General features: G+C 33.6%; 1 protein-coding gene across 1 annotated transcript in view; it reads right to left on the bottom strand.

Moving 5' to 3' along the window:
- Positions 1-8,847: 8,847 nt before the first annotated feature.
- LOC143914325 (BMP-binding endothelial regulator protein-like) overlaps positions 8,848-20,560 on the bottom strand; it is a 124,978-nt gene continuing 113,265 nt past the window's right edge. The window contains exons 5-6 of the mRNA XM_077434509.1: positions 10,615-10,708; positions 8,848-10,341 (exon numbers count right to left, since the gene is read on the bottom strand). Coding sequence (XP_077290635.1) covers positions 10,127-10,341; positions 10,615-10,708 — 309 coding nt within the window. The 3' untranslated portion in view covers positions 8,848-10,126. The remainder of the gene's footprint in view (positions 10,342-10,614; positions 10,709-20,560) is intronic.

Below are 20,560 nucleotides of genomic sequence, written 5' to 3'. Positions count from 1 at the left end.
GAACTTAAATAGGAATCAGGAATTGGAAATCAAATATGAATTTGAACTGGGATCAGAATCGAAATCGAAATCAAAATCGATATAATAAATCTTAGTAATTCCAAAATTATTTTTTTTTAAATCTCTATACTTATCGATGCACTCGCCACATACCCACATACACACGTCCGTCTGTTTTCATATACATATATTATTATTGTTGAATTCTAATCCATTATTTAATGTATGTATGCATTTGTTATTCACAATAATTGAAACAAATCAAAATTTCATCAAGAAAAGTATGTACATATCGATGCCTTGGTGTACAGATATTGTATGTTCATTTCTGAATTTGTATCAAATTTTAAGTTTTGTAGATGCTGGAATAATTCAGATTTTTCTTTTCAAGGTACCACACAAATTACCTAGAAAGGAAAAACCTGAACTATTTCAGCATCTACAAACTTAAAATTCGATACAAATTCAAAAATGGACATGCAATATATGTGCACTAAGCATAGATATGTACATATGTACATACATATATGTATATAATACACATGTTATATACTTAACAATGTGCATATGTATGTACTTACATAGAGGAAAAATGGTTTAATAATAATTCATAACTATCGACACGCGCCGAGGTCAAACGGGCAAATGTGCATTTTTCGACATCATCATCATCATCGTACACGCATTGCACCTAAGCGAAGTGCATTTACGATGCGTTATTGTAACTGACAAGGCCTCCATAGGCTCTACGACCCGTCCGCGTCGAGATAATTGGATCCGATAACGTCTTCACATCGTCAACATGACACCAATTCGTTATTATGACCCGTCACGATCGCTCGACCAGTTTAACGTTTTATTTAACACGTTACGGCCGGCGAGATGCTGACGATTGCACAACTCTCGGACACTTCCAAAACGGTTAAAACTGACGAAATCTATCCACCTGTACCCGCCTATGTACGTGTACGTTTGATTTTTCTCTCTCGTTTATTTACGACACTGACCTATCCCTAACTATGTCTATTTTTTAGCGTAAACATCCCACATATTAATTTGGTGGGCTATTTTTAAAATTCGGATCTCGAACTTTTTACCGGCACACTTTTCATTTTATGTTGAAAATCAATACACAAAATGGATTTCAGAACGATATTTTGTACGAATTTAGTGTGAATTGATTGGCCGATGTTGCCTAGAATACAAATAAATAAACATTATTTATTTATTTGTTTTTTTTTGTGATAATTGACTGAATTATATAATAATAGTATTATTTTTTATTATTATTATTTACTAGTGGCGCTGCCCACATTTACTCGATTGATGGAAATGAAATAAAAACCATGAAAAAAATAATCATTTGTTTTTTTATTACATTTATTTGAATCGAAAAAAAATAATATTATTTAACAACCGACCAATCACGGACGTCTTTGACCAATCCAGCCAATTAGAAATGACTTTTTGTCAACAGCCAATCGGAAAAGAATTACAGACGTCGTTTCGGTTTTATATTACATATAGGATTATTATTTATTATTCAATATTATTATAAGTACATATGTATATTATCATCATCATTATATTATATTTATTTATTATTTATTTTATCGTTCGTTTGTATTATCTACAATACATATTATAGGGGATATATAGATAATACTAATGTAGACGGTAGGAATTTCACTATTCTCAATATCGTCTTGAATAAAAAGTTATTATTATTATAATGTATTAAAAATTTCGGACAAAGATTCACCAGAAAAAAATTGACGGACTCAACCAAAGATCACATTAAATTAAAAATACACATTTGTTGAAATAATACGATCGTACGAATTGACAATAACACGAAGACACACTTATCACAGTTGGAGTCTCACTAGGCGTGTCGTGCCGCACTTTTGAGTGTGCTTATGAGTGTGCCACCATTAATTATGTAGATCGAATATGGATTTTGGAAAGGTTTTTTTTTTCCAACATTCACTCCCTTAAGCAACGCCAGGAAATTATATTAAAATACATGAGAAAATAGCTCACCATGAAAAGCTTCATAATGAAAAGTTCATCATCATGAACTCGATTGAGTTTATCATAAGAGCAATCCGTGTTTATACAATAGCCATGATTGGACGAGATTTTTGACATCAAAGCGTCTTTATCTCGACGTGCGCACAGCCTCAGCGCGGCACGTGGAAAAGCGTATTTCCCCGGATCTCGGTATGTTAAACGGGCAGTAAAAATGCACATAAACCTTCGAAAAAACTAGTCGCTCGATTAAATACACTTTTAATTTGTGTCGCAGGAATGTTGCCGTGTCAACCGGTCACCGGGCCGCGAACAATCAATCGGTCACAACTTAACGACAGGTGACCGAGTGCTTTAATCTACACACACGTGTCGTATTTATTTTGATTTTTTTTATATCAACGCGGAAATTCGGCGAAAATAACACGAACAATTTTCCACGAAGATCAATCACAACGAACAACATGCTGTTGGAGTTTTTTTCTCCAATGTGACATACTGGTATTCGTAGCTGCTTCAATATGAACTTTTTTGCAATATTAATACTATAATACATACAATTGTATGGGTATTGAAATGATCTTCATATTATAAATTTTTTTTGACATTTTTTGGGTTTCCAATACGAGCAAATCATTTGCTCTTATTTTTGTTTGACTTTTAAAGATGTAAAATACATACATAGGTATATACATATGTATGTATGTACATTAAATTCTACTTAATATACATACATATACATGAAAAAAAAACGCTGGCTTTCCAAAACTCACCCCCTAGAATTTTTTCGGTGATATTTTATTCTTGTATTGACATATGTTCGACAGTGATTGATAGCGCAAATTCACATAATTGTTTTATCAATTTTTTATTACAAATAAACCGAAGTTTATATTTAAGCATTATAATTACAATTATATTTATAGAATATCATAGAGACACATATGGACAATTTCGATATATGTAGAACAAATTTTTGCGAAAAATATATACATAATTTTTTTACAGAGTGTAGGTGGGTAGCATATTTGTATTAATCAACAAATTCGAGATGCAAGAAGCTCGAATTTACGAGAAATGGGAATAGGTCACCAATTTGGTGGAACCGTTTCAACAATGAAATTAGATAAATTGGTAAACTCTGATAGGAAACAATCCACCAGGAGTAACATCCAAGGTCTGACCAGCAACACCGGGCTAGCGAATGAACCTATGACATCTCAGTTGAAAGCATTATACGCTAACTACTGAGCTATGTTGCTGGCTTTATTTGAAGAAATTTGGAAGAAAAGGATCGTACGAATTAACGATGACAAGAATACACACCTATTACAGCTAGAGTCTACCTAGAGTTTACCAACGTTCACCATCCTGAGCAACGCCGGGAAATTCAGCTAGTAGTTTAATAACATTTCAAATCTTTGAAAGAAGATCTATGTACATATGTACTTACCTACTGATATTTCGCTATGATAAATCACCGAACAGATCGCCCCACATGCTGACGGATCTATGTGTTTTTAGTGCTAGTGATTTTCTAGATATTGGCGTTTCTATACATGTTTCTAACAGTATCCAAGTATACATATTTGTACATAAGTCTTCGATACAATCAAATGCAAACGATCCATATTATATGATAGTATTAGCTGAACCCGGCATGTGTTGCAATGCCAAAATAACGCATGCAATTCCCGTTTCAAGTGATGCTTGGAGCTCAACTCGTGCCTCTTCAAAGCCGTGTCATCATAAACCAACTGGTAACGTGGTTACCAACGAACAAATTTCCTTGACTACACAATGGCGCTGCAAATTTTCGCGTCGGTACAATCGTATATACCTATATATAGATTCAAGCGGTCTGCTTAGCGTGTTTTTAAGCATCTGATCTGACAGGTTCATCGTCTAACCAAGTATGTAGTTGAGAATGAAAATTGAAAAGGGGAGCTTCGGGTGGGACAAGACGCGCAGTCTCCCACGGGCCGGCCTCGGTTGACTCATCGGCTCGTTTATATCGATTTTTTTTTTGGCCGTGACTAATGGGGAGGGGGGGGGCGGCTATAAAAAGTTTCCGATCCGCGCAACAGATAAATCGGCGCTGTTCAAACATTGCGGTCTGGGGGTGGGACGGGGAAGAGAGGGGGGGGGGGAGGGCACGATCTCTCCTAATGGCATTCCTCGACGTCCACCTGTTGGAGGCTGCTTTGTGCTCCTTTTGTGGTGCTGTCGACTACCTGGCGTGCCGATAGTTTCCGGGGCGGTCACCCAAGACGGATGAAGGGCGATCCCAAATCCCGCTTCTCAATTTGTGTGGAAAATTTCGTGAAAATTGATTTCACTGGAAGTAATTGGGTGCAATTTTATACCCAGTCAAACCACATATGAGTACTTTTTTGAAAATCGTATAATCGCATATTGTTTTTGCCATTCCCATTACATTGTTTTAATATTATAAAGAAATGATTCATGAAATTGTTAAAAATTTATTTACGTGGGTTAATTCATTAGTCAAAACTACATCAAATTATGTCTTTTTGATATATGTACCTATACTATAATTTTATTTAAACGTTTATCAAACAAGCATTTTAAATTAAATAAGCATTAAGTTAGTCATTATATAGGTATACAAAATGTTGTGAAAAGTAAAAATGAATGTCTGTTTGTCTGTCTGTCTCGTATAGGCTCCTAAACTACTTAACCGATTGCGATGGAACTTTCAAATTTTTTTGAATGCATGTCCGGCAAGCTTACTGTAAAAAAAATCGCCCAAAAACGGGAACGGAAACGGGAAAAATGGGAATAAGTGGCATTGCAACGCAATAATTTCAAATGTTTTCGCGTCGCGACCTGCGTTGTTAGGGTAAAATAAACAAACAATTGAAGAATTTCAAATGTGTTCTGAATGTTCGAAAATGCCTGCATTTTTCCGACAAATGGGAACGGGAACGAGAACGTGTATGGGAACGCAACGGGAACGGGAACGGGAATTGCATGCGCTATTGTGGCATTGCAACGCATGCCGGGTTCAGCTATGTAGTCTTATATATTTTTACTTTTATTTTTATTTTTTCTTTTATTTTTATCTTACTTTTATTTTTATTTTTTACTCCTTTCACCCTTTTAAATTCTTTCGGATACTATTCTAGCACTTATTTTGTCCATTCTTCTAACTGCGTAGCCGCTCATTGCCTGATGATGCATTTTGTATGGAAGAATCTCAAAAGATCCTTTTTCAGATTCGAGTTGAATTATTTGTATTTTATTCAAAATAATGATCAAAGGTCATAGATCTCTCGTCCACCTCACCCTACACATTTTCCCAATTTTGTCTCCCCATTTTCCTTTCACCCTTTCACATCCTTTCAGGTACTATTCTAGCACTTATATTGTCCATTCTTCTAGCTACGTAACCGCTTATAGCCTAATGATGCATTTTTTTATGGAAGAATTTCAAAAGATCCTTTTTCAAATTATTTGTATAGAATTATGCAACATTTAAAAGTATGATCAAAGATCATAGAACGAATCTTTCAGTCTTATTAAAGATCGAACGGTCGATAAATACCTTCCATAATCAACTGACTCAATATCTTCAAGAGAAATGCAGAAAGTGAGTGTCTTGTCAGGTCTTGAATTTTAAGATAAAAATGCAAAGAATATTAATTTTCGCATATTTTGTATGAACCTGTTCTAAGAAAGAAGTATAAAAACCCAAAATATCATCATTTATAATAGATGTTTCAGTTCAATACCACTTTTGGACAAAATCTGCATGTAAATGAAAATAAGCATACACAATTAAAAATAACATAAAAAGATCTTTTTAGCAACTGTCAAATGAATCGTTCATACAACGTAAAACAAAGATTTTATTCAAACAAAATGTTCCCATGTCGAAAATTAAATTTAAAAATATCAACAATAATTTATATAGCAATAAGATTAAGATAGCCGTCCTGCACTTTGGGAAATACTGCCCCCGATAAACACATGACTAATATTCGCCTAAAAATTTCCCCATACACTTTAAAAGCATATCGCGTGGGCGATTAGCATATTTCGGTCGTGAATACAATTTTGTACAAATCTATATACCTTTTTTTTCCACCTCACATTCTCGATTAAACGTTACATCTACATACATAGGATACCCACGATGCAAATCAAATCGCGCAGATGGAAACGGCCGACGACCGTAAAACGGCGACCCGCACTTAACGACAGTCCTTCGAGACCACTTAAAAAATCACAAAATTCGACCATAAAACAGATCTTAACTTCATCAGAATCGAAACGCGTATGATTGGGCATTTTGGACCCGGGATCGAAAGGCTCGGACGATCCCACGGTCCTCGAAAAGGACCGCCGCAGCGTGATTGACCCATGCGCATGTGCACCGCCGACAACCACCATCAATTAGCCCTGTCATGATGGACCACAACCGCAGTACCTCATTAAAACAATCATCTCCCCCATGACTCTGGTGAACGCGGAAAAATTCGAGAAAATAGAACGAAACGACTCCTGCAGATTAATGCTTAATAACCGGGCCGTGACTGGTTAGATCCCGAAGATCGAAATAGTCGATTTGCTTGATGTGTATCAACGTACAACTACGACATGTACATACAACCTATCTTTAGAAATCTTGTTGTAATACAAATACCATAGAATTGCCATTAAAAAATCATTTGCTTGGTGAACGTCATTGGAAACGTGAGCGAATGTTTGTCCAAAGGAAATTTGGCTGATTGTGTATCGAAATTATTCAAAAGCGTGGTCTAGTGGTGAGTGTTGAATTCTTTTGTGCTTGATGTCACGGGTTCGATTCCCACTAAAAGTCTTGTTGTTGGCCAGACCTTGGTTTGTCGAAGTCGATCGTATATTATCATAACTTGCCAATTTTTCTGATTTTCATTGAAGCGGTTCCTGTAAAATTGGCTTTTCCTTCCCAATTTTCTGTTGCAAACCTTGAGTTATTGTTTTATATATCAGGTTTCGCCAGATTTCTCACCATATATGTCTCTGCGGTTGTTTATCGAATGTAAAAATTCGTATTGTTACATGAAAAATGTTATTAATCGTATTTATACGATGTTTGTAATGTCAGGTATTTTTTCAATTTACATGTGTATATATGTAATGATTATGTATTTAGATGTCTCGTTAATTATGAGTTTTCAATGGCTTGTAATAAATTAGCCATAATGACGACCTGGAGCTAATCTGTAATGTCACTTTGGCGAAATTGTAAAAAATAAATAAAACTCATTGAAAACAGATACATACATTATTCAGAAATCTCTTCGACTTATCATCAAAATTTGATATCTTTGATGAATTTAAACAATTAAATATTTCATTCAGTTAAATGTTTGGCGTCCTAGTTCCCGTTCGGTCAAATCTCCGTCGGCCTAATGTCCGTTTGGCCAAGCGTCCATCGGCCAAGTGTCTACTCGGCCAATAGTCCTTGGATAGCCAGATCTTGGATATGTGACTCCGAGTCGATCTGACTCTTATTATCAGAGCTGTTCTAGTTAGTTTGCCAATTTATCTGACTTCATTGAAACGGTTCCACCAAATTGGCAACCTTTCCTATCTCTCACATAAAATTCAAGCATTCTAGAAATTTGTAGAAACATAAAATATAAAAATGCAAATTTTTTTGTCAAATTTAGTCGTAGATACCTCTATGATGTAATTTTTATCGATATTTGTAATCGGCTAAGAATAAGTTTTAGGGTTTATCTGTTAGGCCTATCTAGTATGTATGTACATATGTATAAAAATAAATAAATATAAATACATAAAGTCCATTTGTAATAATTAATAATCATAATTGAAACGACAGTCTGATCGGATTTATTACGACTCGGTTGGTCTGTGTTGCCACTTTTAAGAATGTATTAGTGTAGCCACTCTTACGGATGCATCAGTGGTAATAAAAAACTGTCAAACTGACAGAAGGCTCGCTACTCGCCGCATTAAGTACATATACAGGCAACAATATGCCTGTATATGTACTTAATTCACGAAAATATAATTTCCGGTAATTACTGATGGCGAATTTTTGTCAATTTACCGGTAAATCGGTAGAACAGTAATTCAATCCCTAGTCACGTGGTCATTTTTGACGTACATACATACATATATGTATATCAGGACTTGAAGGGATTATATCAGATTTCAAGTGATTCAACACTCTTTCATGTTGCCAATATTGCTAATATGTGCCTTCACGAATAGTTAGTATAGTAAAAGTCAAAAATAGAAAACTAAATAAATTAACAATATTTTTGATTATTTACGAAATTTCATACATTTTTCGTACAACTTTGACGTAATAATGTGCACTAAATATATGTCATCAAGTCAATTTATTACTATTATTAAAAAGTACCATTCTAGCTCTATTTAACAATATATGTAAGTATTATTGCTATGTGATATTTTGTATTAAATATATATATATCGATTGTGAAGGTACTACTCTCATGAATGTTAATACAAAAACAAGTAATTCCTACACTGTGTTTATAATGAATCAAATGATTTTCCAATTATTGATTTGATTATTTTTATTTTAAAACCGGCAAAGATCGCTCAATCGAACCGGTCCATATATGTATGTTTGTAAGATAATAATGGGCAATGTTTAATCTGACCGCAGAATTATTTACTGCTCCATCATCGCTAACAAAGGTTGCGGTTGTTAAGTGCCAATTTTATTATTTGTTTTACGGTCGATTTTTTGCCGATTTTTTATATATGTATGTATACTTAATATTTTGTTTAGTTTTCGGTTTTTTTTTTGGGCTTTCAACGGCCTTTTAGGACCTCATATAGTCATATCATTACACATTTATATCTGACCCTAAAGCCAAACGATGCGAAATGTTTCGATTTCAGTAATGGCAGCAAAAAATATGAGAAATGATTCTCTAAATTGTCCATTAATTATGTCGATTCAGACTTTGACGTATTATTATGACTTGTTTATTCAATCCATAGTAGATTTTTTTCATTTAATTCAATGCAAAGTACTATCCATGTCGTCTGAGTATTACATTTTAGAATATATACTTACACATTCTTATTTCTTTATTTAGAGTAAAAACCAATTTCAAATAGTTATAAAGTTATAATATATATAAAGTTGTTATTTTTTTCCTATAATAGATATATAACTAAGGCAATTGGTTATTATAATAAAATGACTAAAACCCGATGCATTTAATTAGATTTCAGTCATATTCTGAAAGTTCTCTGGATTCTACTCGCCTTTTTTATGAAGAAAGTTAGCACACTATTAGTACGCTTTTGATTAATTGGGTAAACATCTCAAACAAACAAACCAAATAATATACACAGGTGTGTTTCTGTTTAGATAAATCTGTATACATTATTATATATTTCAGCTGTTTTAATGATATTTAATATTAAATGATTAAAAAAACTCTAAACTATTAAGAAAGTTGAGTAATTCTTTCATATTTGGGGACCAATAATGTAATTGGGAAGATTTAATGCAAAAAGGTTTATATAATACACAATCTATCAATGATTATAAACGCTCAAAACTAAGTATAATATTGTATTTTATCCTTCATCACGATTGTGTATTAATTCATAAATGATTTTATAACGAGCAGAAAGTACGATTATACAAAACCTTGATAATAGTGCAAATTAAACACAACAAAACGATCCATCAATCAATTTCAAATATAAATAAAAATTATCAAATGCGTCACTAATACGTCAATATACGTAACGAAATTTTTATCAGCACATCCGCTTGTTATTATCGCATCTTATCGCCTATCCAATTATTCAGCAAATTCTTTAATGAAACGTCGACTCACTTTCAATTAATCCCCAGCAATTGTACTATAAATAGCTTAAGATATTCTTTGATTTTGAATTTGATAAAAAAACTACTTTGACGTACTATAGTGCGTACATACATATGATTAAGACATTTTGATTATTTTTCCATTATTATTTTATCGTGCGTGCGAGCGAACGAAAATAAAAATACAAAGAAAATATTTCTGGGTCGTTCGTCACGCGATACATTTCGTAAGATTCATTAACATACCGACTGGTTCCTATTATTTAATATTTTACCTTGACAAGATGGACAGCATTGTCCTGGAGCCGGTGGTCTGATGTTTTCACAAGGTGTGTAACAGTGCATCGTTGATTCGGTGACGACTCCAGCCTCGCATCTGAGAATTCTGCAAGGATCTGCAGGATCCCTCCATTCCGTGTCACTGGCGTGAATAGTTCCTTTGTACACACATCCTGAAACAAACGATGTTACATTGTGTAATTTATTCACACCTATGTACATGCATTATAATATATGCAAGACTTAGATTACGCCACGTGATTATTTTCCCCCCCAAGTCGGGGAAAACTCGTCGGGATGGAAAAACCACGGCTGAGTCACGCGATTTCATAATCCTTATATGTTAATTTTATTTGTTGAGCTAATCTACACAGTGAAGGTTGAAATATTTCATAGAATGAAATTTATTTATAATGTATATGTACATATTAATATTGAAATAATACCTTTGCATTTCACACAGCATCCTTCTTTGGGCATTTGCGTATAACAGTGTCGTACATCTGGGCATTGCTCTTGTTCACATTCTATAAATCCATTCTGTAACAAAAATAACAACTTATTATTCAGTTTTTAATTATGATGAAAATAAAGTAAATTATAAAATTACAAAAATATATAGAAGATAACTTTGATTTTATAGTGATTAAAATGGCTTGACGGACTTTTGACCGAATAGACACTTGGCCGACAGATACTAAAGGCGAAATCACACAGAGAGGCACGTGGCACGTATTTTTTTAGATACTCTTTAGCATTAAAAAAAAAACCAAGCATACCTAGCCATCCCCGAGTCACGCAGTCCCAAAAATCACTCTCTGGAGTGTTTTCGGTGATATTTTGTCCTTGTATTGATATAAGTTTGACAGTGATTGATAACGGTTAGTCCCATATTTGAAGAAATGTAAGAGAAACTTAAGATGGTACGAATTAACAATGAACTGGAAACGCCCTTTCATGACTCGAAGCCAAGACGACGCGTTTTGATCTCAATGTGTTTTCGCCCCAAGTCGACGGAGGCTTGGCCAAACGGACATAAGGACGAATATAGTTTTTAATTGTTTTATCAGAAATATCAAATTTTAATGATCAGTCGAAGTGATTTCTGAATAATGTAACTGTTTTCAGTTAGTTTTAAGTAGTTTCGATACACAATCAGCACAATATTTGTGTCCGTTCGGCCAAATGTCCATTCGGTGATAAGTTCATTGGCCTAATATCCGTGCGGCCAATCGTCCACGCACGTAAAATGTTGTATATGTAGTGAAGTTTTATCTGTTTTATAATTATGTCAATATGTATCAAACCTTATTAAAATGTCATTGTTATTATTTTGTATTTTTATGTCATTATAAACATTTTGTATTTTTAAATTTAAATTGATAAATTATATGCAACTTTGTATTAGAAATGTCCAGTATTTTATTTATTTTAATAGTTTTATACATATATATCACGATTGTACAATTACGATAGTATTAGGTTCAAATCCTTGAAATCAAGATATAAGAATATATCGTACTTATATCTGAACACTTTTTTTTAAATAAAAGTTTATAAATTCTAATTCATTATTAATGAAATTTGTGGGTAAATATGTACATATGTTTTGATTTTGTACTTAGCAGATACGTGCGTATTATATGTATGTACTTTCTTAGCAGGTACGGGATCAAGATCATGTTTAATCTCGTCTGCATCGTTTTGTACATTCGTAGATTTACAATTAATAGGAATTTATAAATATAACACATTAGCAGTAACAAAGCAATAGCTTTATCAGTATTAATACGTAAACGGAAGGCCGGCAACAGTTTATCAGTTTGTCCAGGAGCGGTCGGCCATTCACGATATCGCGCGCGCCAATTAGACGCAATCAATTAACGACACATTTCGCCATTCAAAAACCATAATACACCATCATTACACAACTTCTAATTAGTACGAGTAATACTATGAATATAAAAATAGCCAATCGCACAGATAACTCATTCGGTGTCGGCTTTGCAAAGGTCGAAAGTTGACCCGATCACGTATGTAAATGTACGTAAATGTATGTACGTAGGAGTGGTCTTAGTTTTGCTGAAATTTTTTGTCTTTTTTTCAAATAAGTACATACAAATCTATCGGTGAAAGTCTCATAAACATTCAGATTCAGACTGTACCAAAGAGATTCGATGTATTCGAATCCTCTCATAAGTGAGAACTCAACTGAAAAATAAAAGGTGCAATTTGTTTTTTTTTTTTGCAGAAAATAAATACTCAAGCCCATTTAGTTTAGTTTCAGAGGATAAACTTTTTGTTGAATAAATCAGATTCTACCTATATATCAGTGGCGTATCTTCATTGGACTAGAGGAACTAGGCTAGTCCCCTAAAATAACAATAATTTAATTACAATAAATTAAAATTGTTATCTATGTTGATATTGTTCACTCGAATTGGCCCTACCTGAGGTAGTGGTAGTGGATTGTTATGGTATGGTCAGCTGCGTCGTTCACTTGCACGGACTCAATCTTTCAATTCTGTTCCCTTCGCGGTACTTTAATCGGTAATTTACTCGTCTCTTCAAGCATTCGTGGGATTTTTACATAGAATAATCTGATTTTTTGTTAAAATAGCACATACATATTTATACAGAACTTTTTGACTGCAAATATGGCAAGGGACTAGACAAGCGAAACTATTCCCTAATAATAAATCAGTGCGGGGTGCATGGAAACAAATAACGAGGCCTTGGAATATTGCATTCTCGATTGATTGTTCGACAAATCATTCAGAAGATTAAGTTTTGAAGACAAACAAGATATAATTTACAACGGTGGCCGTCACTACAACGAAAGCGACTTAATCGAAAGTCGAAAACTAAGTTTTTCGCGATTTTTATTACAATATGTGAAATAGTCCGTTTACCATGCATACATATGAAGAGCGGGTAGTATTACCATATATACATATATGTATACCTATAGTACCGTTTACAATGCATACATTATTTCGGCTTTCGACCCAATTTAGAATAAGGTAGCTACTTGGGATATTTCTGTAAGCACATAAATTAAAAATTATACTCATCACTTCAAGACAGATTATTATTATATAATTCAAAAATTAAAAAAAATGTTTTTTCCGTATCTAGTCCCCTGTTTTAAAAGTCACAGCAGCTATTATCTATTCCTCATACATATGTCGCTCACTAGCCAAGGTTTATTTTCATATACGATGCCACTGCATTGGCAATCGGCTCTACGGTCGGTGTTAAACGACACGCTAAGGACCACACGGTTCGAGAGGTCTTTCAAAATGGACCGACATCGTGACGAAGCGTTCATCTGCATTGAAGAGCACTTTCACGTGCGAGCGCACCGTACTCACGGACATCCAATTAGTGTAGTGATAAACAGGTGAAAAACTCCGGGGCTACCTGTCGCACTCTGTTCGGCCTCAAACGATGCGAAGAGACCAGGATCCGTTTCGGAAAAACATCGCATCGGAGTACATACGTACATATACACATATATAACCCTGAAATGCGTCTCACTTAATGAGAACCGTGTTTGCACACACGTAAAATAATAAGCGCGCAAAAAATGCCTTAATTATCTATGCGGATGAAGGTGAGCCGTTGAAAATTAGCGTTATGCTAATTTTGGGATATCCACGAGGCGGATGCACCCAGAGGACAATATCCTCGGGTAAATTGCGAAACAATATATATGTAATGGGCGCTGTTTGACATTGTTTTGATAGTGGTGTGTATACAAAGGTGGGTATGCGATATTTTTTGGGGAAAACCGGCCCGTTTGGAATTCGCGAGCGATTCGCACGCTCTTGCCTCGCAGATCCGACTGTCCGATTAGATCGGATTTGTCGTGCGTAATTAATGGCGGGCCGTTCTTCTCGCAAATCGAAAACGGCTACCGGTTTTGAGCGGCGTGCAAAAAATATATGTGTATATAAATAAAAAAAACGGCCCAAGTATGTTGGGATGAGGGGAAGGCGAGGCGCGCAAATCGACGCGATTGCGCGCGTGCGTGTACCGGAATTCTATTTGAAAAGTTGCTCTTAGATACATATGATATAGTAAAATACGATATGATTATGAGATTGAATATAATAGTGATTAAATGTACTCACATGTGTATATACATATGTAGGTCAGTGATGATTTTAAGCTACATCATGTTTATGCGTAAGATGAAATGTGCAGTGTTATAATTCTAAGAAATTTTTCTAAAATATAAATTATCAAAACATATAAAATGTTTGTCATTATTTGACATACATATATATGATCCACCAGAAATTGTTTTTTTTAATCTGAGAGGAAGTTCAATCGTTTTATCAATATTTCGAAGGAAGCATTTTTAAATGACCATTATATTATCATTCAATTAGATTTTTTATTTAAGAAAAGTAGAAACATTGAAATAATTTACAAATGTTACTAAATGATTTTATATATTTAAATTCTTAGATTATACATATATTGAATAGAGTTTTCATATTGAATAGGGAATTCATAGAGTTTTCCGTGTCTCGTAATTCAGCGACTTGTATAATAAAAATGCTGTATTGTTTGTAATTGGCCAGGAAGGCGCATTGGGGTTTACCTGTAGGCCTTCCTGGTATAAAATGTAATAAAATATATAATATCAACAAATTCGATATGCTATGAACTCGAATTTTCATATTGTATGTATGTATCAAGTCTCAAAATATATTTGCTAATCGTCTATATGTAATTTGAAAGTATGTGTATATTAGATGTTATTTAACTAAAAAGAAAAATTAAGAATAAATATAATTTGATTATAAAGATCATCTATGTATGTACATATATATGTATAAAGAAAGTTTAAAGCTGTTTTTTTAAAAATCGGGTAAATACAATCGTATGTCTTAATTAGTTAAAGCAAAGTAAATTCCGTGGTATCTTACTGGAATTCGGTATCTGAGAGAATTTGTATTGTACCTTGAATAATTTTTTCCACGGATTCTCAAAATTGATTGCCGTTAATTTACCTTCGAAAAAAAATCACATAAAAAACACCACCTTAAATTTAGCCATTGAGTCAATCGGCACAACAACAATTCAAACGTATTTTTAAAAATTTCAACACTAAGACGATAATCCGCAACAATTAATTAACTTTGTATGCATACCTGATGCAACGCGCGCACGCTAACAAACAAATCCCTGCTTACAAATTCTCTTGTCTTAGATTTTTTCAACACACATTGTCAATCGATACAATGTCAATAAGACAATATTTACATAGTGCACAATTGAATGCAAATCCAAACAAACTATTACATGCACATTGTATATTTTTTTCCCCGCCGTCATTTTGCAATGTAGCTCAGACACGATTTGGGCAAATGCATTCAACACAAATTTTGTGCAACGACAGTGGGGACTTATCGCGACCCACACGTCCTCACAGGAAACAATCGAGGACATTAATAATTAATAATCGATTGTGTGCAATTCTCGTTCGCTCGCGACCGATATGAATCGGAAAGTGAAGCGAACCACAAGAACTGGTCTAAAAATAAAGTCCAGCAATTGCTCAGCACAATTGACGGTAACCCGAGTACATACATACACTTGTATGTAATATATTAATGTACATACGTACATATATTCAGTCTTAGACCGATGCTTCCCAAACTGAACATCTTAACAACACTCCATCTGTCGATGTTCTCAATAAATTATCAACATACATTTATTATGGAGCATTTGATATATTGCTGTTTCCAATAAAATCGAATCAACATGTACGAGTACACACATTAGGCCGGAGTGAAAATGCGAAAAATTTAAGGTTTTCCACGATGGATCCAATAGAAAACTCGCGTTGTATCAAGGAAACGTTAAATAAAAATATTCATCGATTTTAAGCAATGCCGTCTGTGGCTTCAACCTATAGATTTTTTTACTTAAAAAAAATACACTCAAAAGTCACCTTTTGCCGTTTGATTGGGTCTACTTTGGCTAATTAACTAAAATTCAATGTTACTGTTTTACCAGAAACTCTCATACAAAGCGCGCCACGCTGGCAAGGACCATTTGTATGGCGGAAGCGGTCTTTTCAGAAAATCATCATAATTTTGAAAATAAAAGTTGTTGAGAGCTTTTATAATAACCGTCAATTTTTTTGAATTATTATTATTATTACCTTTATTATTTTGAATATTACTTGTATTATTATTACCGTCATTATTTTGAAAATAAAAGTTGTTGAGAGCTTTTTTGGGTATCTTTATTTGAATCACAAAAAATGACTAGAATGCACATATAGTCGATGGCCACATTTGTGATAAAAAAATCTCAAATTTAGGATCCTACGATGACTTACGAGAAGAACACGCTGAAAAGTGCGCACATGGACGTGCTCACGGTTTCCAACTGTGTTGGGCGTATCTTCATGTCATTGTTAATTCGTACGATCTTATTATTTCGACAAGATTCTCCTACTTTTCTTTAAATATAGGAATCATAGTTATTGATCATTGTCAAGCGTTTGGCAATACAAGGATAAAATATCACCTATTGAACTCCAGGAAGTGAGTTTTGCCAAGGATCGTGAGTCTGCACCTTTATAGTAAGAACAAACTGAATCGTATGGCATGGACGTGCTCACGGCTTCCAACTGTGTTGGGCGTATCTTCATGTCATTATTAATTCGTACGATCTTATTATTTCAACAAGATTCTTTTACATTTCTTTAAATATGGGAATCACGTTAATCGATCACTGTCAAACCTATGTCAATATATGGATAAAATATAACCGAAAGCACTCCAAGGGGGTGAGTTTTGCCAAGGATGGTGACGGTATATATTTGGCGTGCTAGCGTTTCTTTGTGCAAACGTATCTGTGTCTGCACCTTTTAGGCGCATGGAATAAATTATACGGCATGGAATGATGATGTAAGTAAACTCTAGCTATGATGGGCGTATCCTCATGTCATTGTTAATTCAAACGATTTTATAATTTAGATAAGATTCTCATACATTTCTACAAATATTAGAATCACTGTTAAAATGATGTCAGTATAAGGATAAAGTATCACCAAAAGCACATTCAGGGGGTGAGTTTTACTAAGGTATAGATAAGGAACGCTAGCGTTTATTTGTGCAAAACTATTTAAAAAAAAAAAAGACGAGCCGCATACCACTCTGTGTGTCTGCACCTTTAGTCATTTATAATACGCTTTTAACAGCCGTTATTCAACTCTGTACATGTGTAAGTGCCAGAGATAAGTTCCAGAAGCTATAAGCACGATACATAAATCAATATAACGAACACTATTAAAATTAGTAAACGGCTAAATTAATCAGTACACGGAACGTCGATAAAGTGAAACATTTGTAATGGTGCATAATCGAAGGTCGTATCTAATAAAATTAGTACAGCAGCTAAACGTTGTGCAATAAAAAAATGCATTCGGTAAGCATTTGCATTGGTGTTTTTTTTGTGTCGTTGTAACTAGATATACATATTTTCCATTTGAACCTCCTGAGGCGACCGACGTCCTTAAATTATATGCAATCGATGTTTTATCAATGTGAAAGTAGCTTTGGTACTATTTATATATGTATGTGTGTTTACATTATACTAAGCAATGCAAATTATTCCGAAAAGTCGACGTCGATAATATAAAATACAATACAATATAGAATTTGCCATAACAATACACAATAAAGGGTCGAGATTGAGATTTAAACCACATGGCTTAATTTAACCGCAAAATACACGCCAATATCAAACTTTGACTACTAAATGTGCAATAAAAGGCTAGAATTGCACCATAGATCATATTTGTGCACATCAAATCCCATCTTTTACGATCGAATATGAAAGTTTTGGTTGGACAGCCTATTTTCCCATAACGTCTACCATATACATACAGTTTTCTGAAAAGGTTTTCAAACTTCAGCTCAATTCGATATAACAGCTCTTTATTACCTACATATATTCATACATATAGCCAAATATGAATACGTTTTATATAGTGCAATTAAAAATGATACCGTATTAATCAAACTCACTTCTAAAAATTACAGATATATAAGAAAATTTCTGTGTACATCATCAATGCAGATTCAAATGGAATTTTCTTTTCATATACATGTTAATACTAATAAAAAAAAACCGTCTGAATTGAAGAAAAACACATAATATTTGATTCATTAAGCAAAATTGTTTTTTATTTAAAAGAATTTCCACTTCTTAATTTGATTTTCATTTAAAAAAATAAGAAAAGGTTGGTTTAGAAATTGAAAACCACATCAAAGGTAATGAAAAGCTTTAATAATTTAATAATAGTAGAGAGAGTGAAGACATTGCAATGTCACGTAGCTAGAAGAAGGGACAAAAGGTGTACAAAATAAGTGCGGAAATGGTACCCGAGAGAATGTAAAAGGGTGAAAGGGAGGCTACAAGAGAGATGGGTTGATGAAATTAGAAAAAAACGTCCTTCATAAAGCAGTATGACTGTGAATGGCTGAAAATGATGATGATGATATTCATAAAGAGTCGAGAAGACGGGGGGGGGGGGGGGGAAGAGACGCTCCGAAATGGTAAACGATGTAAGCAAAGCCTGCAAATTCCTGTCTGTCCGACGGTGACGAATTCGTCGACAAACTTCGCCATCAATAGTCAAGCAATTTTATGTAATTACTATTCCCCCCGAGCTCGAATTTTCCCTGAGCATGTAAATGTATACATATAATATATATGCAAAAGAGTAGTTAGCAATTTTAATTTACTCAATAAACAACAATTCAAAGCCAATCATTATGAAATCAAAGCTGCAATTGCAAACGCACATTAATCGACGTCACATTGCAATATGCAACTGTTGACATATCATGTTTACATTACGCATTTATGAATATAATGTATTTATATTTATATGCGTACACATTATCGTTAAAGTTTATGTACATCGCATAAATAAATACGAGGATATTCTTATATAGTGTACGGGTGAATTATGCTCATTGACCACAACAATATCAGATTAAGTGACAAATGCACCGCGGGTGCAGTGAAAAAGTGTGCACCTCGCGTTGTGTGCACTCGCAGTATATTATCAGCTAATAGTTCTCGTTTGTCAATACGAGTATACGTGGGATATCCACTGTATGGGGGTGTATCAAACCCACTGGAAATAGTCTCTGGATCAGAGCTTCTCAAGATTTAAATTGCTTCATTGCTTCATTTTGCTTTATAATTAACTCAAGTCGAATGTGGTAGTGGACCTTTCAAAGTTACATCTTATAAATATATATGTACATTTTTGAAAAATCACCAATTAATATCAACATTGGTTTCGCGTGCGATTTACTTGCCACAAGCTTCGATCCCATCACCGAAGCGAAGTCAAATATGCTGAACTTTGGCATATGAAAAACATATTTAAATTGTGAAGATTCAACATATAAGTTTCAGCTTTGCATAAGCTCTCGCATAAGTATTGAAATCTACACTTATAAACTATGGTTTGAAGTAAAAAGTGTTATACTGATATATGTTAATTGTCTCGATGCTTAACTTTGACCGAAACTATTACAATAAAATATATATTAGACTTAAATTGGAATTGGAATATACCATTTGAAATCTTCATTTTATAAAGAATATTTCAATATTTATATTATAATATATAATAGGATATTTCATTTTATAAACGATATTTCAATACATATGTATTTAAAAGGTTTCAAAGAAGAATTTCAAGAATGCCTTCTGAACTTAAAGAATTTTCATACAAAATGAAATTGAAAATAATGAATCAAACATTGGAGATAAAAATAATCAGAGGCGATCTCATCTAAGATTACAACATTATAATTTACCACTACAATTATCCAATAATTTATCTCCAAAAACGGTCATTTGAGAGGTAAATCATTTTTCTTACAAAATATGATGAATCTTTCTATTTTGGAAACGAGAAGAATGAGAGGTGATCTAATTGAAATCTGTAAAATTATAAATTACAAAGAAAACTGTCATGTGATTAACCTCCTTACGTTTAACAAAAACACTCATCTGAGAGGTCGTACTCTCAGAATCAAAAAATTTACTTACATTTTTTTCAAAAATAGAGTTTTCTAAATATTGTTGACCAATTGAATTAGTAACTTCAAGTAACTTCAATCTCTTTAAAAATAATTAATAATTTTCAAATAAAAGTGGCGATTAATTTTTTAACATGGGAAGTGATGAAATTAATAAAAAGCCTTGTAAAAATTGACAATAAGTATGTGCTGTCTATTTTGGCCCATCAAATTTATTGCAATTACATATGTACATATTATACACATATATTTTAACCAACGTGTTAATAAAAGTTCAAAAAAGCTGAATTTCAAA

This window comes from Arctopsyche grandis, chromosome 7 (genome assembly GCF_051622035.1).
Source record: "Arctopsyche grandis isolate Sample6627 chromosome 7, ASM5162203v2, whole genome shotgun sequence".
NCBI classification, from domain to species: Eukaryota; Metazoa; Arthropoda; class Insecta; order Trichoptera; family Hydropsychidae; genus Arctopsyche; species Arctopsyche grandis.
The sequence above is the reverse complement of the archived record's forward strand: the minus strand, read 5'-3'. Positions and strand labels throughout refer to the sequence as shown.